Below are 24181 nucleotides of genomic sequence, written 5' to 3' on the forward strand. Positions count from 1 at the left end.
TTCATAATAACATTTACCTACATTCATAATTGTTGTTGTAACATAACTCTATTATGTCAAACAATAATAAGCCATTGTTGGAGCCACAGTTCGAAAATAAATTCAGATAGCTGATGACGTTCTACCAAACATGATTGAACAACTGGGCACAAGCAAAGTGCAAATTCACCTGGAATGTTAAAAGAAAACAGGTGCAGACATTCATTTAATCAGCTACACAAGTTCAAAAGCAATCAGCAGTTTACAGCCGCAGTGGCTTCTAACAAAAGATTACAGAAATTTACTGCGCTGCTATTATAGTCCTGTTTACTAGCTCCAAGATACAAGATTCTACACCATACAGATAAAACACAATCCACTATACGACATTTGTTTTCCTTTCTCAATATCATATGAACTAAAGACACCAAACCTGATCTGAATAAGCTTTTAAATGCTGTCACTCATCCTACAACAGGTATGCTCCTCATGAATTGTTCCGTACAAATCAAATATTTTCCATAACCTACCTGCCTTGATATCTGCTGCTTTACAAGAAGCTTGTTCCCAAAGTAAGATCATTTAAATTAGACAAAATTTGGGAACGGGTTGTTCCAATCTGATGAGCAATTTCAAGTTGTTCCTCCAATGGAAGCATTTCATAACTGCAAAACAATTTCAAAATGTGCAGCCGTCATGATACTATACGGTTCCCATTGATCACATACACTAAATGACCTATTGATTTAAATAATTCTAGCCAACGGTATTATCAGCATTTCTCACCTCACAAATTTGCATGGGATATTAGTTTAAACAAAGAAAGCAAATGATATATTTTCACGAGGAAATTTTTCTCTTGGGCTTTAGTGGAGTAATACATTCTAATACATGGTCAGGCATGCCCACCAAAAACTTGAAAATGCAAATGTTATGCTTGGAGAAGAAGGAAAATGTCATTAATTCTTATGTAACCATGAACCACGAGCAGTACAACATTGGGTAGAACTAAAAGAAATGCAAGTTCTGGCACTCAATTTGATATTATAAGATGAAAATTCTTTCAGAGACAAAAAAAGATGTTACTTACTGGCAAAGCAGTTCACAATCAACTATGCTATCAGGACCAGGCCTATGAGCCTTTCCATTTGAACGAAAATGGCGAAAAGATCTTGGGTTTAAACCAGCTACATGTGGAACAGCATCAACAAGCTTTTTCTGTAAAGACTGCAACCTACGAAATGTAAGTTCATCAAGAGGAGCTATACAGCCAATGCTGCCATCCAGAGTACCAAATAACAAAGCAAATCGATTGGTTTTATCAGAGCCAGCAGTGGCACTAGTTCGACCAGAAGTAGAAAGCATCTGGAGCCGCAAGAACTTAGTTACATGGGCACCAACATGGAATTCAGCCCTTGAAAGAAGCTTCTGTCCCCTCCAACTTTCAGACATCTTTGGTGCATAATAAAATACCTGAATGGCAGACAGTAGCATCAAAATTGTCAAAATTGATAACAAACAATCAAACTAAATGAGAAATGAACATAGTTCAACAAATAGTTCAAACGGTGTAGATCCTAATGGCAAATGATGAAGCAAACTTCAGCTGGATGAATTAAGGCCTTTAGTGAAAGAAATAGAAGGGCAGTGTCTACAAGATGCCTATGAATGTTAAATTGTTAATAGCCGAGTATTCAAAATAACCACTTTCTTCTCAAGTTGTATCATCCATGATTTCTTTGTGTCCCTAGCTACGCCTATGTCTGGGGAATGGTACAGTAAAATTTCATGATACCAAATACATGTTATAAATGGAAAAAACACCATATACACAAATTTAAATACAAAATGGCAGAAAAGATGGATGCGATAACCTGAATATTCTTTTGATCATCAGAAACCATAAGACTTAAGGTACTTCCATCAATCAAAAATTCTGTTGCAAAACAATCAAGGGAGCCAAAATCCTTGGCCAATAGGCTAAGTTGAGCACCCTGTTCCTTCCAACTAAGGAAATATATGCTCTTGTGAACATCACCAAGTAGAATGAAATTCTTGACCTGCAGTTCATTGTAGGTATTTACCAAAAAATTCATTAAAATAATAAATAAATAAAATGCAAAAGGGCCACTAAGAACTATTTGCAGTCAACAGAGAGTTCAAAACATCATCTATAGAAGGTAAAATAAAATAGATCACATCATATCAGATGGAATAAAATAAAGTCAGACTGGCATTCAAGACCCTAGACCTAGAGCATGTCATTAAGATTGTCAAGGTAAGTAACACTTACAATATTTAAGCTCACAACATATAATGGTGGAGCATCATAAAATGCAATGCCATTCAACTCACTACCAGTCCAAATATGTAGAATAATTTTAGGACCAGAAGCTATCAAGAGATGACCTTGAAGGGAGGCTAAAGCAGATATAGCACCTTTTAGTTCCTTTGAATAGACCTCTGAAACCTATAAAATATAAAAATCAATTCATAAGTTGAAATCAGATATGAAGCAAATATAGAATAGATTTGGATTAAACATTTTGGACATGAACAATTAGAGAGTCAGAAAATACCAGATTCTGATTATTATCAGTGCTCCTTCCAATAGAAAACAAAAGCACACGTCCTCGTGCTGCAACATCCTCTCCTTGAACGTAAGCAGTCCCAATAGCCAAAAGGGTTTCATTCTCTTTTGTGGTGGTATTCTGCAATAAAGCACTGTCTAAATACAGCTTTTTCCCCTAAACAGAAAAAAGAATGCCTATCCCCAGAAAGACATGACAATAACATAAATGATCCAATTCGAAAGTATCCAGGCCAGATTCCATCAAATATATTAATTACCATTCAACCCAATACTTACAGAGTTGCCCCCTCACATTTTGTAAAGATTAAATTAAGCTATGAAATGTGACCCAATACTTACAGAGTTGTCCCCTCATATTTTGTAAAGATTAAATTAAGCTATGAAGTGTGATACATCAAGCATGATCTCTATAAAAGACTAACACAAAGACATGCATTCTATCATCCTTCAAATCAGCCCTCTTCCAGAACCATGAAAGCACATAAGCCAAGACTAAAACAACCAGAACAACAAAAGAAAAAAGAACTTACAAACAAAGTGACCACTCTCACAGTTAGAGCATTTTCAGAACTCTGCATTGGAATAGTTGCCTTAGTTTCCCAAGGACCGCCAGATTTTTCAGGTTCCAAAATCCGAACCTCAAACTCCTCCACAGTATAAGTTCGGTGCAATTCATCAGAACTTAAATTAAGATTGTCCATCTGATGGCCAGCTTCTTGATCAACCAATGATGATAGCACTTGATTAACTGGCTTATGAACCTGCAATTATAGTGATCAGTACAGAACTTTGGGAAACAGTCCCAACCCCCTCCACCCTCCTAGATCCACCATACTTCTTGTAACTTACGCATAGGAATAAGGCAGCAACTTCATAGCAAAACTTGAATTATGTATGCAGTGGATGAGGCTATGCAAATTCTTCCCAACTAAAATTCCATTGAATGCAAGTATATCCTCTGATAAAATGCTTAATTATTGTAGCTACTTTAAGAAGAAATTGAGAAACCAACACCTACCAATCTTCTAAAATGTTAATAAGTCTAAACAATCAGCAGGAATTAACTACAAACCAGCAGCCTAGCATTAACAACATGCATGCCTGTTTGCAGAGTTCAATAGCAGAAAGTTTGTGAGAATGAATTGTTCTCAATATATGAAGTTCATTTTCAAACCATTAGAAGCCAGAACAGACAGCCAGCATGGGTCCCCAGCCATATGTAGGCTACATTACCTTGTAAAGGTTTATATAGCAACAGGCATTGTAGATATTAATATCATACCAAAAATAAATAGTAGAGAAAAGAAAGAATATGCTTACAGGAACTGAAACTATAAGTGGGTACAGATTCCTCTCAGCAAAGTAAGTAACTTGATGTGGAGTGCCCCTCAGTGGAATCTAACTCAGAGAGGAAGTTTCTATTAAGTACACGGACAAAAAAATAACTTATGTGAATAATTTCTACCGGTAAGATAGGTTAGAAATCACCTTTTGCACAGGCCAATAGTTGTCATAGTTCGATGTAGATGGCATTTGGCAGATCTTCAGAATACCCTAGGATTAAAGATACCAAAAAGAATTTTCTGTTTTAGCCATTATGCAAAAGTTTATTGTTTAAAAATATAAAGGCTGAAGTAAAATCTAACCTGTGAGGTAACATATATGAACCCATGATTACAGTTTACATTATGAAGAACAGTGAAAGCTACAATAGATCCATCACATATCTGAAAAACAAAGAAACGATATGAGAAGAGCACACACATCCTTACATAATATGATGAAACAATTAAAGATGTAATTCTGTCAAAAGTTGACAGTATTCAATTAAAGATTTCATTCAGTATTTATAGGCACCTACATAAAATATCTAGCAGAATCCTTCCTAAACTGGGCAAAATTTAAATGGCATTGAGACTTTATCCATAAAAACTAAATTTGAGAAAGAAGATTTAAGTCAATATAGCAAATGAGAAAAACATAGATTCTCAAATAGGCCGAGAGTTTCTAACTATAATGTTACAATGGTGCAGTAGACAAGAAGAAAATAATTATCATGTATACTCGGTCCAAATTTTATCAGTTATTTTATCAATTTGCAACTATTAAAATCACATTAAAGTTTGTGCAAAAATTTATAGAAAACTGTATCTAACTTTAGACCATTAAATTATTTATATCCTATTGCAGGAGAAACTTGATTTCAGACCTGTGGATGAATGCGAAGGCGTTGCCTAAACACCATAAACCAAGCTGGTCTTAACCCAGAGAGGAAAAACCCTTGATAACCACTAATGTTCTTAAAAATTGTAATCCTTTGGGATAATGTTCCATTTGATGTCTCCTCCCTTGTGTATGCATCCAAGGAAACACGAATAAATCTCAAATTCCTAAGCCTAGAAGCATTGACATTGCTCAAGCCAACAGAATTTTGTGCAGAAGCTGAACCTTCAACTTTTGAAGTATTATCTGGACCTTCAAACAGGTAAGCATGATAACAAAGAATTGTTCCATCTGTTAATATTCCAAAAATAAATGGGCGACTGTGATTTCCAGACCACCTCTGCATGGCCAACTCAACAACCTTCAAGTTGTGTACATTTTCCTTCCTGCTTTGTCCAGCCAATTCTTCAGAACTTTTGTTAATAGGTTTCTCAGAATCTTCAGAAGATTCCTGTGAATAGGCATCAACAAGGTGGGCTCTTCCAGATGCAAATTTTTCAACAGAGAAAACAGAATTGAAATTAGGCACATCAAATATTTCAAGAGCACCATTCTCATAGCAAATGACACAATATATATCCCCTTGATCATGTGGCCCTCCATCAGCACTGTCAATGGACTCCCCAATGCCAGTGGAAAGCCATGCATCACTACTTGCTTTGCGGAGCCATGGCTCTGGACCTTTATCATGATACAATGAACAAGCAGATACCCTTTTCTTAGAGCCTTCAAAGGCAGCTGGACTGTTTATAGAAACAGTGCACATGGCAGGATCTGTAATTCAAAGTTAAACATAAAAACATTAAGAAATCCAGTAACAGAAGCAACAGGATGCCACATTGCTGCATGGTTTTGTAATACAGTAAAGACAAGTTATGAAGGTTCATGGAAAGTAAAGAGAGATGCAAGTTAACAAACACATGCATAAATATCATCTACGACAAACCATACCTCCAATAAGGAGCAAAATGTTTCCATCAGTCATTCTTAGCAACACATACGGATCCGCAATAGAAACAGACATAACCGTAGAATTATCAGAACCAGAGCTAGTTTCAGAGTTTGGCAATGGAATACTCAGTTCTTGAGTCATAAAAGAACCATCCAGAATTCGAGCACCACGTTCAAAAACCTGGATAACTCGACGCCTAGAAGAACATGATGAGAGAAGTATTTAGAATTTTGTATGTGAATGTAAGCACCTCTAAACATGAGAGTGCCAACGAATCCTGATCTTCAAAGTAACACATCCACAAGTCATACAAGCCCAATGATATTTAACTTGTAAATACTATAGTTAGAAGCATGGTATCTAATATTACATGGCTAAATGGACATAGAAAGCAAAAAAGAAACGAAATTTTCTAAGACAGGTTTCAAACTTGTCAAGCAAGAAAACTCTTCAAGTTATTCTAAGCAAGATATTGTTGAATAACAACAATGTCATTTCACCTGAGATTCGTAAAAACTCCCAAGAGTTTAGGTTCAAGTGAAAAAATAATTAGGATCAATAAACTGTATAGTGAGTATGCAAACCAGCTAAATGAAACTGTGGCATTGAAATGATAAAAGCAGACAGCGTTTACTGGTATAAATAAAAATAGAACACCAGAAAGGAAACTGTTCTTCTTGAAAATCTAACCACAAACCAAGACAAAATATTTTCACGAAAATATATAGAGCATGTTAGTGTTGTCACCTTCCAAACAAATTTCCTGCAGCAATTGTTCTACCTTGAACATAATAGTCTACACTTTCAGTCACTTCTGTCAAAAGATCAGCAGTTTCAAGAACCTGATCACCATAGTGAGTTAAGCAGTGGTCAACATAGAAAGTCAAATGTACAATTTGTAAGTTAGTAGTAGCCATTCTCTCCCTTTTTGTTAAGCAAAAACAGCAATTTCAAACATTGAGATTTGAAAGACATTTTTTATCTGAACCCATCTCTTTAAGCTTCTTACAAAATGTTACTTTATTAGCAAAACTAAAGTGAACCTGATAAAGAATTAAAGTGATAAATCATTTCTTATTCTCAGGTGTTCTGATGCTAATAAAAGAAATTGGAATAGACAGATAATTAATACATTATCTGTCATAGAGAAAGCAAGCAAAGAGAAAAGGCAATAAAACAAAAGGTCTTCTAAGGTTATGCATGAGATTATACCATAGTTCGTGCCTCCAGACTTATAATCAAATATGCATGATATTCATCATCATCGTCAGCTAGTTTAGAAGAATCAGCATTGTGACCGCGAGTGCTCTTGTGGTAAACAGTCCAAATTCCTTTACAACCAGTTAGTTCAACCTGCAGATGCAAAAGTGTGCATGTAATGATGCATGCATAGAGTTTCACAGATGATGGTTCTAGCACTAAGAAGTGATGTTTACAACTGAAAATGCAATAGATTAGTAGCAACCAGAAAATGGTTTACATGGATTATATCAACATTTAAAAATTTTAACAGGTGAAATTCAGTCAAAGCTGGAGTAGGAATGAACCTCAGTAATCATTTCTGGACGAATCGACTGCCGAAGAACGCAGAGGGCACCATTCTTTCCATGGCCAGAACAGCATACCTGAAAGATTAGCCAAGAACAGACTTCAGGCACAACATAACTGCAAATCATTTGGAGGAAAAAATGCAAACAGAGGATAAGAAAATGAAATAACTGCTAAAATCCCTTCCTAAAAATCCCTCCGGTTTAGTCCTCCTCCCATGGGTGACGTCAATGAAACTCTGTCTGAAACTGAGACTTCACAAATAACTCAGAATGTCAATCAGGGAATCACTCAAGGTGAACTTAATTCCTCCCTTATAATCACCAATCATCGGCTAGATGGGAAAAACTTCTTGCAATGGTCTCAATCGGTCCTTATGGTGATTCGTGGTCGCGGCAAATTAGGATACATCAATGGAGAAATTCCACGACCAACCACAGCTAACCCGACCTATGCCACTTGGGAACTCAACAACTCGACTGTAATGGCTTGGCTAATTAATTAGATGGAAGACCATATAAGCCGCACCTATCTCTTTTTCAAATCTGCAAAAGACATGTGGGATGCAATCAAAGAAAACTACTCGGATCTTGGAAACGCCTCCCAAGTATTTGAGATCAAGCTTAAGTTAAAGGATATCCGACAAGGGACACTCGAAGTAACTCACTACTACAACAATCTGAAAACTTTGTGGCAGGAACTGGATACGTACTATGAGGCAAATTGGGGTGAAGGCTTGGAACACACCAAGTTTATGACTCATCTCAACAATGAACGTCTTTATGAGTTTCTAGCAAGACGAAACCGTGAGTTAGATGAGGTCCGTGGCCGAATTCTGGGCAGATCACTTCTCCCAACCGTCGATGAAGCATTTGCAGAAGTTAGAAGAGAAGAAAAGCGTCGTCTTGTCATGATGGGAGACTCAAAGGAACCTAAACATGTGACAACTCTTGGCAACCGGTCTACTGAGACCTCTGCCCTCATCTCCAGAGGTCCACAGCCACAAAAACCACGGGCTGGAAATGATTCTGGATCAATTAGGCCATGGTGTAACCACTGCAACCGTGTTGGTCATACAAAGGAAAAGTGCTTCAAACTCCATGGCTATCCTGAAAAAAAACAGAAGGATAATAAGACGCCTGTTATCCTCCTTCGCTGCAGATCTTTGTTCTCGATGTTCGCCTAACCAAAACCCAACTTGAGACTCTCCATAAGATACTTGGTACTTCCACTGCTCATTGATCTCTAGCCACCCAAGGTACTGCCCTCAATATTGCCTTTGAATCTAATAATCAATCCTCTTGGATACTCGATTCGGGTGCCTCCGATCACATGACAGTTAACTCCACATTGTTTCACACCTACACCCCTTGTCATGACAAGTCCCGAATCCGCATAGCTGATGGTTCTTACTCACCTATGGCTGGAGTAGGAGAAGTACAAATAACAGAGAATTTTTCTCTCGATAAAGTCCTACATGTCCCAAACTCGTCCTGCAATTTACTTTCAATCAGTAAACTTACTAAGGATGAAAAACTTCTTGCTAAATTTTCTGCAATTGGTTGTGTGATACAGGAACAAAAATCGGGGAGGATGATTGGCACTGCTAAAGTTGATGATGGACTATATGTTTGGAATAAAGACAGCACACAAGGAGGATTGGCTCTATCCACTTCAAAAGAGGACATGATTATGTTATGTCACCGTAGGTTAGGGCATCCAAACTTTTTGTATTTGAAGAAACATCTTCCGCTGTTATTTCGAAATAAAAGTATTAATTCCTTGAATTGTGAAATTTGCCAATTATCCAAACATACCCGTTGCCATACCCATTAAAACCATATATCCAGTCCCAACCATTTTCATTAATCCACAGTGACCTATGGGGAGCCAGCCGAATGAAAAAAATTACAGGGGCTAGGTGGTTTATAACATTCATTGATGATCACACTAGGGTATGTTGGGTCTATCTCCTCAAAGAAAAATCTAAAACACCCAAAGTATTCCAAAATTTTCACGCAATGGTTCGAACCCAGTTCAACTCTACCATACACTCTCCACACTGACAATGGGAGAGAATACTTTAACTCTGTCCTAAGCCCATACCTTTCTGATCAAGGCATCATACACCAAAGCTCTTGTCCTGACACTCCTCAACAAAACGGGATCTCCAAGAGAAAAAATCGACATCTCCTTGCTGTGGCTCGAGCCATAATGTTCACCATGAATGTTCCAAAATACTTTTGGGGAGAGGCTATCCTCACTGCCTGCTATCTCGTAAACCGACTGCCATCAAAGGTCCTCAATTTCCAAAGACCTCTAAATACCCTTCTAAAGTCCTTTCCTCTATTTCGTGCTCCTAATCTTCCAGCCAAAATATTCAGTTGCAAAGTTTTTGTCCATAACCATCAACCAATTCAATCCAAACTTGATCCTCGAGCCCACACCTGCATCTTCATTGGATATTCCCCCACACAAAAAGGCTATAAGTGTTACTCACCAACCTTGCGCCGAATGTTTGTCTCTCGGGATGTTACCTTCTTTGAAAATGAACCATACTTTGCAGCATCTCATCTTCAGGGGGAGACTTCCAATGAAGATGAGACCTTTAATACTCTCCTCATTATACCTCATGATCCTACAACTACTATCACAAACAAGCCTAACAACCAAGGTGCTATGGTAATCCCAGATTTATAGACTATTTCCCCTGTGCAGCAAGAAATTAGCCCGATCCTTCCCAATAACAATACCACCACCGAAGTACAACAGCCCCCTGATCAAAGAAAACAGCAAAAATAGGTTCCCGAAAGACAGGTTTACTCTCGACGGAATCGTTCTCCTAAAACTGATACAGCAGTGCCAATTGCATCCCTAACCGAGGACTGTTCTGAAACAGAAGTCTCACCTCCGTCACCATCCATCTATCTTCCAATTGCAGTTCGAAAGGGCACAAGGAGCTTCACTCAACACCCTATCTCTCGGTTTGTATCCTATGGAAATTTATCTAAGTCTTACAAAGCTTTTGTGACTAATGTTAATTCTGTAAAAACTCTAAAAAATATAGAAGAGGCTCTTGAATCAGCTGAGTGGAGACAAGCTGTGATGGAAGAAATGAAAGCCCTCAGAAACAATGAAACATGGGAAGTCTCGGATCTACCAAAGGGAAAAAAAATAGTAGGATGCAAATGGATCTTCACTACGAAATTTAAACCCGATGGCCGTATTGACCGATACAAGGCTCGACTTATGGCTAAAGGCTTCACTCAAACTTATGGTCTTGACTATGACGAGACGTTTGCACCGGTTGCCAAGCTAAACACCATTCGAGTCCTCCTATCTCTTGCTGCCAACCTTGATTGGCACTTGACTCAATTGGATGTAAAAAATGCTTTCCTCAACAGAGAATTAAGTGAGGAAGTGTACATGGATTTCCCACCCGGGTTTGAAGAAAGCAAGGGCCAAGTGTGTAAGTTGAAAAATGGGCTGAAACAATCTCCACAAGCGTGGTTCAGCCGATTTGCAAAAGCTATGACCAGCAGAAATTACATTCAAGGGCAGGCAGACCACACCATGTTCTACAAGCACTCAGAAAAGGGAAAATGCTGCATCCTCATCGTTTATGTGGACGATATAATATTAACAGGAGATGACTCAAGTGAAATTGTGAGGTTGAAAGAATTCCTTGGTACAAAGTTCGAGCTTAAAGACTTGGGGAATCTTAAATACTTTCTTGGTATAGAGGTAGCAAGGTCCCAAACAGGTATTTCCATCTCCCAAAGGAAATATGTTCTTGATCTACTGTCAGAAGTTGGTTTGATGGGCTGCAAACCAGCCCAAACTCCTATGGAATTTAACCTTAAATTGGGAACTGATGAGGATGGAGAAGAAATCAATAGGGGGAGATATCAACGACTAGTAGGAAGACTCATCTACCTATCTCACACCCGTCCAGACATAGCCTTCAGTGTAAGTGTTATCAGTAGGTACATGCATGCCCCGAGGGAGAAGCACCTGGAAGCTGCATATAGAATATTAAGGTATCTGAAAGGGACTCCTGGTAAAGGCCTGCATTTCAAGAAAACTGCCAACTAGAAAGTGGAAGTCTACACTAATACAGACTGGGCAGGTTTTGTTAACGATAGACGCTCTACAAGTGGCTATTGTAGTTATGTTTGGGGTAACCTCGTGACGTGGAGAAGCAAAAAACAGTCTGTTGTAGCACGCAGCAATGCAGAGGCAGAGTATCGAGCACTATCTCATGGTATATGCGAAGGAGTTTGGATACAAAGACTTATGGGGGAACTAAAAGTGCCTTACACCAGGCCCATGAAGATGTACTGTGACAACCAGGCAACTATCAGCATAGCACATAATCCTGTGCATCACGATCGCACCAAACATGTGGAAATAGATCGCCACTTTATAAAAGAAAAAATACACCCAGGAGAAGTGTGCATCACCTACCTACCTACTAGACAACAAGTTGCAAACGTATTAACTAAAAGTTTGAACAGAAACATGTTTGAAGAACTTATTGGCAAGCTGGGTTTGAAAAACATCTACACTCCAGCTTGAGGGGGAGTGTTGGAATTCCTAAGATTAAGGACAAAAAACTTACCTTATTACTAGGACTTTCATTGTAAATAGAAACTAATCTCAGTCACTGATTCTTAGGAAGTTACTATTTTTTAGGATTGTTTTCCTTGTTTGTGTTAATTCCTCTCTTTATAGGTGTAAACTAATTAGCAAAATGAATAACAATCTTTTTCTAAGTTTCTTCAATAGCCAATACATAAATAGGCAAATTTTAGGTAGCCACACCTTCATAAAAGCGGTGCCAAATTCAAATCAGAACCCTAAACCCAAACCCCCATCCATATGCATTAGTCAAAGCTGAGTAGATAATAAGTGTCTAACTCGCTAAAACTAACCAGTTCATAGTTACTTTGTTTGGCTATTCCCGTTGCATTTGCATCAGCATTAACCCTCAAGCCATATGAGAAGTCCTTCAAAGGGCCAACATTTATTAACGAGTCCCTCACTGCAAACAAGAAAGCTTTCTGCACGCATGGAGAAAGAGAAACATAATAGGGTGTAAAAGTTGAGAAATAATAACCATATCCATTACAATAATGAGCCATGCAGAATATAATACATGAAATAAATGCAAATGATAACAGAAACATTCTTCTCTTGATGCTAATTGCAGTACAAATTTTACCTAGTAAGACACCATTAGTACAAATAATTTCCCAAACCTACTAAACAAAGAAATTGCAGAACTACAACTTTAACGCAGCAACTGTCAAAATTAGAAATCGTGAAAAGCACAGGAGCTGGTTCCAAAGGAATGAAGCAATTGTCCAGTTTATTTTAACTGCAAAACTACAAATCAGCCTAAGCTTTTTATTACTAGTTGATTATTTGGTTGCAAATCCCAAAAGAGTTTGATTTCCTTTGATTTCCATCCCCCTTATTTTAAGAATTTCTTCTAAGATGAAGCTTAAAAGCATCAACAAACGGCCCTGTATTAATTATAGAGGTACACCACCTGTGCTGATTCACTGTTATTTGGGGTTGAACCATACAAGGAAAGCTCTTCACTGCCGACTGCATCTTGCAAAGCATCAGAGGATGACCTTCGCAAGCGCTTGGCCAAAGGCACATCACCTTCAATATCTCCAACCTAGAAGAATAGAGAACCAGAAAGAAATCTTTATGGCATTCCAACAGAAAACAATTTAATGAAGAGCAATTTTAGAATGAACTATGAAACTATGCCGAAATGACGCCAAGATATTCCTGGAATGTGAGATAACAGCCCTTCAGTGTGGGATTATCAACCAACTAATAGTGTCTAAAAGGTCAAGTGTGCATAGAAGATACTGAAAACAGCATGGGTATGTTGCACAATCCAGAAACAACACTACCTCAAAATTATTTAATTTAGTTTATAAATTATTGAATGATGCCATGATATTCCTGGAATATGAGATAACAGCCCTTCAGTGTTGGAATATCAACAAACTAATAGTGCCTAAAAAGTCAAGTGTGAATAGAAGATATTGAAAATAGCTTGGATGTTGCATAATCCAAAAACAATTATACCTCAAAATAATTTAATTTTTAGCATACAAATTACAGAATAGAAGCTGATAACAAACACACCTCTTCCTTCAAGCCAGATGGCAAGGTTGATGCTCCCGATCCACTGCTGAATTGCACAAGTAAACTATCTCCTAATCGACTACCCAAAAAGACCAATGAATTCCCAATAGTTGTAATGTCCTAAATGAATTAAAGCAAAATTCCCAACATAACTAGTCAATGACAGGAAAAAAATGGAAATAAATATATTTCGGCATGAGCATGAAAATTTTAGCGATTAACTAACCGAAGTAAGTACTGAAGCCTTAGACTTGGAGAGGTCAAGTCTCTGCACAACCCTTCAAAGGAGAAAAGAAACAATTAAAAAACAAGATCTGTAGCAGCTTCACTAATTTCATGACTACAAAGTAAAAAAAAAAAAAAACCTAAGCAAATCGAACTATGATGCTTGGACTCTCCATTTTTCTTGGAGTACCCATGTCTGACACATGGATATTGGGACATGACCCCCAAGGATCTTCCAAATACATGGAAAACCTTGGAAAAGTCTGACAATACCCATGTCGTATACATACACATATCCAATAGTCACACCGAGTCTGAGTATACAACAAAGAATAACCTCAAGCACTCTTCAACAATCATATGTTTTCTTAGCTTAATTGGTCAATGGCTTAGTAGAGAAAAATTATATTACTTATTAAACAAAACTAATTTTAATTTGTTAGTTTATTTATAAACTAATGATGTAAAGTAATGAAGGAATTTGAGTCATGAATAAAGATTTCAAAGAGGAAAACCCATCTTCTAGAACAAAATATAACAAATTAATAAAACTTAAGAAAGCAACTGTATCATATATCTGATATCAATAAGGGCGTGCTTGCAGCAGAACTTCTGCCTCAACCTAACTCTTCTGAATAATAGGACCTCATTACTGCCACTTATATGCAAATTTTATTTCCTATTTCAAGCAAAAGATCATAACATTTTGACTATCAGCCAACAGAATCCAATACTCGTTAAAATTATTCCCTTACCATCACCTTGATGAAGATTGCTATGCAATATCATTACTGTCTACCAATTCAATTATTTATGCCATCAGAACAAAAAAAGACTGAGTTCTAGTTCTGCAGCTTAAAGGAAACCAACATAAAAGAGAAAAATGACAACCAAATGAAGAACACTTACCTCCCATCATAAACAAGGGTCAGCAATAGTAGTTCTCCAGTCTTTGATGAAAGCAAAGCTACATCATTAAGTAACCAAGTTGCATTAGCAGCATCAAGTTCTACGTTGAAACTTGATCTTGGAAGTTCTTGACTAAAATAAAAAAACAAAACACAATCAGTGTGAGAGGATAGGACTTCAGAGAAAAAAAGGGGGGGGGGGGAGAGAATCGAAAGCAAAATTTCAGAAGACTGGTTAACAAATATTAGATGCTTAACACATTTAACCATTATCTCAAAAGCCACTTTAACAAAATAGACCACCGTGAAAAAGAAAAAGTGAGATACCAATCAATTAATGTGAAGATCAGTTGTTACTGTCAAAACCAACAGGCAACTTCTGAAACGCACAAATGATTCAAACAGCTATTCAAGATTGATCAGATAAGCATATATAACACAGTGCCGACCATTTTCACACAGGAATGAAGAATGCCCTACGGCACTAATTTGTAATCCACCACCTTTCGCACAGAAAAAAGTGATACTGACAAGATACCAGAACAAGCTATCATCCTTTGACAATAATGACTCCACACACACACTACCACTTTCACATTGTTGTAAAAGCATATTGAAAGTTGCAACAGTTGAGGTTGACAATAGAGATGTCAAGATTAAATTCCAAGAATTCTTCAATTATGGTTTTTATTTCATGTAAGGCTTAGAACTTATTCAAGTTATGATCACATTTAAGCTCTTAATTAAGAAAGATTCTTTTGGGACTACATGCAGGGCCTGAATTAGAATGGAGATCCCATTTTCTTCAATTAGATTTTCGTCAAGCTGTAGGTGCAGGTATGTAGCAGGATCAGGTCAATAAACACTTGTGTATGTGTGTGTCAGAGAGAGAGAGAGAGAGAGAGAGATGACCTGTTATCAACAGAAGCAGCATAACTGTTCAAAGCAAGTGCGCATGATGCTGACTGCAGAAACAGACTTGCAAGTTATGGGATTCTTAAGGATAAACTAGAAAAAGTAGATGATACACATATCACTAAATCAAAATTTAAACAGAAAGCAATCTTACAAAAAAATGCTAGACCAGCTCATGCCTAGACAATGGAAGTCTACCTGACTATGATAATGAATCATATTTGCACTAAGCACAAGAACGCCTCCAATTGGTGATGGAACAGCAAGTAGCTTATAAGCATCATGAGGAAGGTTCTGAAATAAAGACATTCCAATAAGGTTGGCTTTTGGAAGGACTACCCACAAACCTCCAGCTCATCAAAAAATACAATGTTTCTGAATTTTACACTTAATTTGCTAGAAAATATTAGCATAGAAAAGCTGAAATAATGCTTTTGTAGTATTCATTGGTAATTTTTAATAGATCATGTGGTTGACACAAAAATTTTCACGTTGCAAGGAATTAAGCATCAAATCACCATTTTTCAAATAAAAGCCACAGAATAGGTAGTCAATCAAAAGCACAAACTTCTATATTCAGCACATATCCAGCAGCCACAACCTTTCATTGGAAGAGAGGAAGGAAGAAATTGAATTATCTTAGTCAAATTTCATTTCTAGCTTAGCGCATGTTGCTTTAACCCTTCATTTTTTTTTAAGTAACTGTATCTCACACTCATGTCCAACACATGGATATGGAGACATGGCCTCCTAGGATCCTCCAAATTCATGGAAAAACTTGGAAATCCCTAATTATACCGATATAGGACACATATCCCTAACCAACACTCACACCCAAATCCAAGTAATGTATATATCAAAAGCATTTCTATTAATAGCTATAAAACATAACTAATCATGTTGAGAACATACAGCTGCTGACCATATGAGGGGATGCTGCTTCAATGTTGTGCTGATACTAAGAGCAGAAATCATACAAGTATGGTGCTTCCAAGAGACTCGTCCAGCCCAAGTAAGTTCCCTCTCATGAAGTATAACCATGACCGGCTCAATATAACCTAGATTATTTTTTAAATATAAGAAAATATTGAAGAGTAGCTCAAATAAATTGAGAAAAAGAAAGAAAAAGCAACAGTGTCAACGTCTAAATGGATATCAGCCGTAATTAACATGATTCAAAAGTTTTTCAACTGTGACATTATGAGTAATAAAATGAAGTCTAGCAAGTTTTCCAAGTAATTCAATTTCAAGTAGCCAAAATAAGAGTGACAGTCTAATAAAGACCCCAAAGTCATTAAATTTAACTAGAATCTAACAAGGAGAAAGAGGTTCACATAACCAGCTAAAAAATTAGAGACTGCTAGAAGATTTTCTACAAATTGAAACCAAATATAGGTACACTAACTTGCTAAAGAGCAAATACTTCCAATAAAATCTTAAAATCAATAAGAGATAGTTGCTCAACCTTACCATGCACAAATATGAAGTCTTTTATGTGCTTCATATCCAAATCTCGCAAATTAATAATGTAAGATGATTCAACACGGGCAGAAACTGTGGCTCCAGATCCAAAAGCATCATCCTCACCAACAAATCCAGAACCAGCCTGAAAAATAAAGTTTCCATATCAAAAATAGAAGAAAACTGCTGAGGCCTTCTTAAGAATGCTTATGACCTTTTAACATCAGCCACCACAAGGACCCTCCCATTTCTTGAGAACTTCAACTTTAGTATACTGGTTTTTGTGATTTTGGATGTATAAATAAGTGTGAGATTTCCAACAATTAACCTTTGTTCAGAATTTACCAAGAACATGAATCTTTTAACAAGAACCTTTTTTTTTCAAAAAATGAAATACTAGATTTCCAACAATTCAAATGTTATTCTTCTTCTGTATTATGGAAATAGTTCTTAGCTAAAGCATTAGAAGGAGAACTAATACTCCTCGTCCACAGAAATAGGAGTTTAAATATATGCAACCTCAAGAATATTGGGTAAGTAGGAATTACAATTCTCAAGCAGCTGTCAAACAAACAGCAGAACTTTTGTAGTCTAACTGAAAAATACACACCTAGAAAACATAGGTAACAATTACAGTGAGACACACTACCATTTTCTCCCTACAGGCCTATGCATGAAAAGGTTTTTCATAGTGCCATTAGATATAGAGAAGTGAACTATGAAATAGTCAAAAGAACAGGAAGCAAAAGAGACCTGAGCAGCTTTAAGTATTATCATTTGCAAACCATAAACAAGAACACCGCTACATCTGCCTTGAGGATCAGCCTTTACCAAAGGGCCTCTTGCAAATGATTCTCTCCCTCTTTTCAAATGAAACCACTCTGGGCCCTCAAAACAGTGCATTGAGCTGGAAAAGAAATCATCAATGAGTAAGTGTCAGACTTCAAAAATTGGGGAACAGGCTATATATTGGACAAATAGCTCTACCATAAGAATCAAAACTAGGAGGACAACAAAGAATCCACAAATCAGAATGGTATGAATAACATTTTCCATGATATATCCTTACCTTGTTTGAAGACTATGGGTTGAATCATCAAACTCCAGGACCGCAATTTTGGCATCTTGAAATGTTAAGATAATTGAATCTCTTCTCCTAGAGACATCACCACCTCCTATTGATAGAACCGCCATAGATTCAACATTACCATGCAATCTGCGGTAGAATTTTTAAACACCCAAAAAAAACATAAAAACATCCCAAAGAGAAGTCCAGAAAGTCAGAAAGCATACAAGACCTTACAAACAACACAAGGGAAGAAGGGAAAATTTTTCAGGCTGCATTTTGGTTGGCATTTTCATCACTTGATATAACCAACACAAAAGCAAAACCATGTTGATTCAAAATGAATACCATATGACTAACAAGGAACACCAATACAAATATAACGGTTCCATATAGAAGTAAAACCATATGCGTTTTTACTCTCCATGAAATTCAATTTTTAATTTTCTTATTCCCGTTTATAAAAATTTGCTTCTTTTTTTTTTTACATTCTAATGCGTGTTTGGTTTTTAGCTTCGGAAAGCAAAAGCTATGGAAGCAAAATATGAACCAAACACCAAGAAATCCCGCTAGTTATCCAATTCATTTCCGATACTCACTGAGCAAACTGCCACATAAATTCAAAAACATAAAAAGTACTACGAAGTCAAAGTAAAGGCCAAAACTAAACATAAAGGATATGCGTGCATTTTCAAAAGGCCTTATGGTTTCGAAGCCAAACCTATAACTGCAAACGAGCTCGAGTGAAACGGCAGAGACCCCATCCATAATGCCACCGCGCTTGACTTCCGTGGAATTTCTGGCTTCTCTGGTGCCCTCTTCTTGAACCCTGACTACATAGAGTTCGAGAACATTAGCAGCAGTGACGATAAGGTTAGGAACGGGACCAATGCCGCGCCTAGAGGACCAGTCGGATTCAAGATCTTCGGTGTGGTTGAGAGGAATTTGGGGCGTAAAATCGGCAAGGCAGTTGGTGACGAAGCCGGAGGCGCAGTTCTCGATACCGGTGGGCCAGTGCATCATCTTGTAGGCCGCGTAGCTCATTGTGGAAGCCGAGGGAGTTTTAGGGTTTCTGGATTTCAGAGAAAGAGCCAAGTTGGGGGGTATCTAGCCGTTTAGAAGTTTAGGCAGCAAGACTGAGAACAGAAGAGCCAAAGTTTGAGCTCCAAAGTCTTAAACCCTTCGGTTTATTTTCGGTTCAGCTTCTCATCTGGGTCTGGGTTTGGACCAAAATATAGCGAGAAATAAAAAAAACCATAACTCATAAGAAGAAAATGAAATATAATTTTATTTTTAAATTAGTTTGCCTTTGGTGTTATAGGCTCAGTTTGATTTAAGGAACCAAAGTCTTTTTTTCTTGCTTTTTTTCTTGAAAAACAAAAAAATAAGAAATGTATTTAGTTAAAGTCAAAAATAAATCTTTAAAAATGTAAAAATTAACTAAACCCGTTGATTAAATTTACACTAAATTAAGTTTTATCATTAATTAAAATAATCAATTAAATTTCTCGATTAATAATTTTTGTTATTAACCATGACCATTAAAATAAATTAATAGACTAAGCAGATAATAACACGTGATAGTTTCTAGTTTAATCTAATATTTTTCCCATAAAAATAATTAAAAATTATGAAAATTGATATAAATTTATAAAATATTATAAAATTATTACAAAACTAGTTTTCTTTCCCATGGGAAGCATGAATTTACTTAGTGTATAAATTAATTATAATTCTTAGAGTTATGAAAATCTATCACTATTTAAGTCTAATAATAAATTATTTAATAAATAAATTTAAATAATTTGATATATGCAGATGCTAATATTGATTATAATAATAAAACAATCAATACACCTTTAATTAATAATAATGTAAATTAATACTTTTATATATAAATGTACAGATTTAATGTATTTAAATTAAAAGATATATGTAATAGATTCATACTTTTATATATAAAATATCTACACATACTACAATTTAAGTGCATATACTAAGATTTATTTAAATTTAAATTTAGCTTTTTTAATAAAAATAGTAAAAATTTATGGGGTAAAATAGTGAAGAAATTGACACCATGTTTGGTTCAATGTAATGTCTATGTCATTACAACTCTATTCCGTGGGCCCACCCTAAATACCTGTTTGGTTCAATGGAATGCCCTATTACGGGTTTATTCCATTACGGGCCTATGCAGTAAAATTGTTTGATTTCTATTTTGTATCCTCACCACCGATTACTGATTCGGTGTTTAAGGGGACTATCACCACAAAAACTCTCCTCACTTTGCCCTCTCCCATTTTCTCACCTGAAACGTTCCCCACTTACTCCCTCCGTTCATTCCATCTTCCTCTCTTCTAATTTTTCTGCCCTCTTTTTTCTACTTTCTTTTTCTTTCTCTCAATAGAGTTTTTCTTTTCCTCTCTTCCATTTTTTTTAATCTGTAAAATTCCATCGATTGTTGGAAAGAGCAAGAGGGTTCTTAGAGGGGGAATTGAAATCTAAATCGAAAATCGAAAATGTTGAGTGTAAACCGAGTGATAAACCAGGCATGAGCTTCGATTTCAAATTGTCGATACCTCCTAAGTCATGACCCAAAGATTTCCCCTTCACCTCTTCAACATTTCGCTTCAAAATCATCTATTCGCTTCTTCGATATTTACAAGGCAATTCCTCCATCTCCCCCTTTTTAACTCTAAAATATTTGATTTTTTAAGCTATAGTTCTTTTTAACTTTTTTGGCTTATGTGTGCAGCTTGCAAGTAAGGAAAAAATCGAGAAAGAACGAGCAAGACTGTAAGTTTAAGCTTTGTTTGTTTATTGAAATTTTGTTACGTGCTCTTTTTTCCATGAAATTTAATATAAATAATTATTTTAATTTGATTTAGGGCAGTGCTAATGAATTGAATAGAGGATATTTTGATGATATTTTGATGATTATTAACCAAAATCGATTGAGGAATGTAAACAAAGAGATGATTGGCCAAAATGGAAAGAAGCAATTAAAAATGAATTGAAATCGCTAGCGAAAAGAGAAGTGTTTGGACCTGTAGTCTGTATACCTACAGGTGTGAAACCAGTGGGATATAAATGGGTTTTTGTGCGTAAAAGAAATGAAAAGAGTGAAATTGTAAGGTATAAAGCACGTTTAGTTGCACAAGGATTCTCACAAAGACCTGGAATTGATTATGAGGAGACATATTCTCTTGTGGTAGATGTAACTACATTTAGATTTTTGATAAGTCTGGCTATAAGAGAAGGGCTTGATTTACGCCTAATGGATGTAGTGTGACTTATTTGTATGGCCCATGGATACTAACATTTATATGAAACTCCTGAAGGATTTAAACTGCCTGAAGTAGTGAGTTCAGGTTCTAGAGAACATTATTCGATCAAATTGCACAAATCCCTTTATGGATTGAAACAATCCGAACCCATATGGTATAATTGCCTAAACGAGTATTTGTTGAAAGAAGGATACAAGAATGATCTAATTTGCCCATGCATTTTCATTAAGAAGTTTGGATCTGGATATGTAATTATTGCAGTATATGTTGATGATTTGAATATCTTTGGAACTCCTGAAGAGATCCAAAAGACTGTTGAGTGCTTGAAGAAAGAATTTGAAATGAAAGACCTTGGAAGAACAAAATTTTGTTTGGGGTTACAAATTGAGCACCTAAAAGAAGGAATCCTTGTGCATCAATCAACGTATATTAAAAAGGTGCTAAAGAGATTTTATATGGATAAGGCACATCCAATAACTACCCCGATGGTTGTAAGATCACTTGATCCAAGTAAAGACCCTTTCCGTCCTCGGGAAGATAGTGAAGATTTTCTTGGTCCTGAAGTGTCATACCTCAGTGCAATTGGGGCATTAATGTATCTTGCTAGCCATACCCGACCTGATATATCTTTTTCTATAAATTTGCTAGCAAGATTTAGCTCATGGCCAACTCGGAGACATTGGGCTGGAGTAAAACAGATATTTCATTATCTCCAAGGCACAAAGAATATGGGTTTATTTTTCCCTAATAAATCAAAGACAGAGTTGATTGGTTTTGCAGAGGCAAGATTTATGTCAGATCCTCATAATGGAAAATCACAAACTGGATATGTTTTTACATATGGAGGTACTGCAATCTCTTGGCGCTCAATGAAGCAAACAATTGCAGCAACCTCGTCTAATCATGTAGAAATCTTAGCAATCCATGAAGCAAGTCGTGAATGTGTATGGCTAAGATCTATAATCCAGCATATAAGGAATAATTGTGGTTTATCATCTGGAAAGGAAGCTACAACTGTCTTGTTTGAAGACAACACAGTATGCATTGATCAACTCAATAGTGGATACATCAAAGGTGACAGAACAAAGCACATTGCACTAAAATTCTTCTTCACTCATGACCTCCAGAAGATTAAGGAGATAAAAGTTAAGTAGATCAGTTCAAGTGAGAATTTAGCAAATTTATTCACTAAGGCTCTTCCTACATCAGTGTTTCAGAAGCTTGTTTACTACATTGGAATGCGTCACCTTCGAGATCTCAAGTGATGTAGCCATTAGGGGAATGTAATATTGTACTCTTTTTCCCTTAACCTTGGTTTTATCCTTTGGGTTTTCAGTGTAAGGTTTTTAATGAGGCGACATATCAAGCGTATAATTATGTACTCTTTTTCCTTCACTAAGTTTTTGTCTACTGGGTTTTTCTGTGTATGGTTTTAACGAGGCATAATTAGATAATGAACATCCAAGGGGGAGTGTTATGAAATATTTATGTGGATGTCATTATCAACCCCATAAGTTATAAAACTCTTCCTATACCCCATAAGTTATGAGACTTTTCCTATACCCCATTAATATGGGAGATAAAAGGTCATGACCCTTTACATGCCCTATAATAATTAGAAAATTACTTTTAACCCCTATATATATGGGGCTCATGTACTCATGAAATATATATAAAAAAAGAAGATACACTCTCTCTTTTACATTCTCTCTACACTTTTTCTTCTATCACATTTTAGTTTATTCTTTCTTTATTATTTCACAACATAAATAATTTTTTAAATGTTTTAATATAATTAAATATAAAAATAAAAAACATTTTAGTATAATTTAAATATAAAAATAATTATATTAAGAATGTTATTAAGTTATATTTAATAATAATTATATTAAAATATGATTAAATTATTTATTTTATTTTATCAAATTATATTATATTTAATAAGAATCTAATTAAAATTTAATATCCATATCTAAAAAATTCGCTAAGAGTATTATGGTCATTTTAGTTTTTTTCTTTATGCTATTACAGTTCTATTCCATTACATTCAACCAAACAATTGAATTACTGATTACAGGCTTATTCCATTACAGCTCTATTCCATTACGGCCCTATTCCATTCCAGTGAACCAAACGTGGGTAAAATAGTGAAGAAATTAATACTTATTTATAGGGTAGGTGTGAGCATGAGAGTGTTCTCTAACTAAAGTGGAATTAAAATTATTTTTAATGAAAATAGTAAAAAAGGGAGCGACGAGAGTCTTCTCTAGTTAATGTGAGATTAAAATTAACATTTATAGTGAAAAATTGTCACTTACTTTTTAATGAAAATAGTAAATAAATTTATAGGGTAAGTATGAGCATCGGAACAAAATTAATTTTAAATGGAAATAGTAAAGAAGTGAGTTATAGAATATTCTCTAGTCAATATAGGAATAAAATTAACTTCTTTAAATGAAAATAGTGAAAAAATGAGCTATGAAAATATTTTCTTAAATGGTGAAAATTTATCACTTAATTATAAGGTTAATGTAAGATATGAGAGTGATTTCTAGTTAATATGGGATTAAAATTAACTTTGTAATGAAAATAATAAAGAAATTGACACTTATTTATAGAATAAATGCGAGCATTGGAGTGTTCTAAAATTAATTTTATAATAAATAAGTAAGCCATGAGAGTATTTTCTAGTCAATGGGATTAAAATTAACTTTTATATGATTAAAATTAATTTTAATGAAAATAGTAAAAAGTGAGTTATGGAGTATTCTTTAATGGATGGGAGATTAAAAAAATAGCGAAGAAGTGAGTTGTGGAGTATTCTCTAATCAATGTGGGATTAAAATTAAC

The 24181-nt window shown here is 35.7% G+C and overlaps 1 protein-coding gene across 2 annotated transcripts; it reads right to left on the minus strand.

The window, feature by feature from the left end:
- Positions 1–177: 177 nt before the first annotated feature.
- LOC108489278 (cleavage and polyadenylation specificity factor subunit 1) lies at positions 178–19270 on the minus strand. 2 transcript variants are annotated; one of them, XM_017793696.2, is made up of 26 exons: positions 18763–19270; positions 18045–18191; positions 17729–17882; positions 16985–17120; positions 16427–16572; positions 15713–15808; positions 15512–15564; positions 14601–14732; positions 13693–13744; positions 13467–13586; positions 12850–12984; positions 12230–12358; positions 7295–7372; positions 6960–7100; positions 6495–6589; positions 5747–5943; positions 4782–5569; positions 4219–4299; positions 4061–4126; positions 3893–3970; positions 3103–3333; positions 2559–2690; positions 2273–2449; positions 1854–2039; positions 1070–1452; positions 178–644 (listed from the first exon to the last, which is right to left on the minus strand). In XM_017793696.2, the coding sequence occupies exons 1-26, from the start codon at positions 19083–19085 to the stop codon at positions 530–532; spliced, it is 4371 nt and encodes a 1456-aa protein (XP_017649185.1). In that variant the 5' UTR covers positions 19086–19270; the 3' UTR covers positions 178–529. The 2 variants fall into 2 exon arrangements, with proteins under 2 accessions (XP_017649185.1, XP_052874929.1); XM_053018969.1 differs by having other exon boundaries at positions 18045–18150; positions 18763–18935.
- Between the last annotated feature and the right edge of the window lie 4911 nt (positions 19271–24181).

Source organism: Gossypium arboreum, chromosome 9 (genome assembly GCF_025698485.1).
Source record: "Gossypium arboreum isolate Shixiya-1 chromosome 9, ASM2569848v2, whole genome shotgun sequence".
Lineage (NCBI taxonomy): Eukaryota > Viridiplantae > Streptophyta > Magnoliopsida > Malvales > Malvaceae > Gossypium > Gossypium arboreum.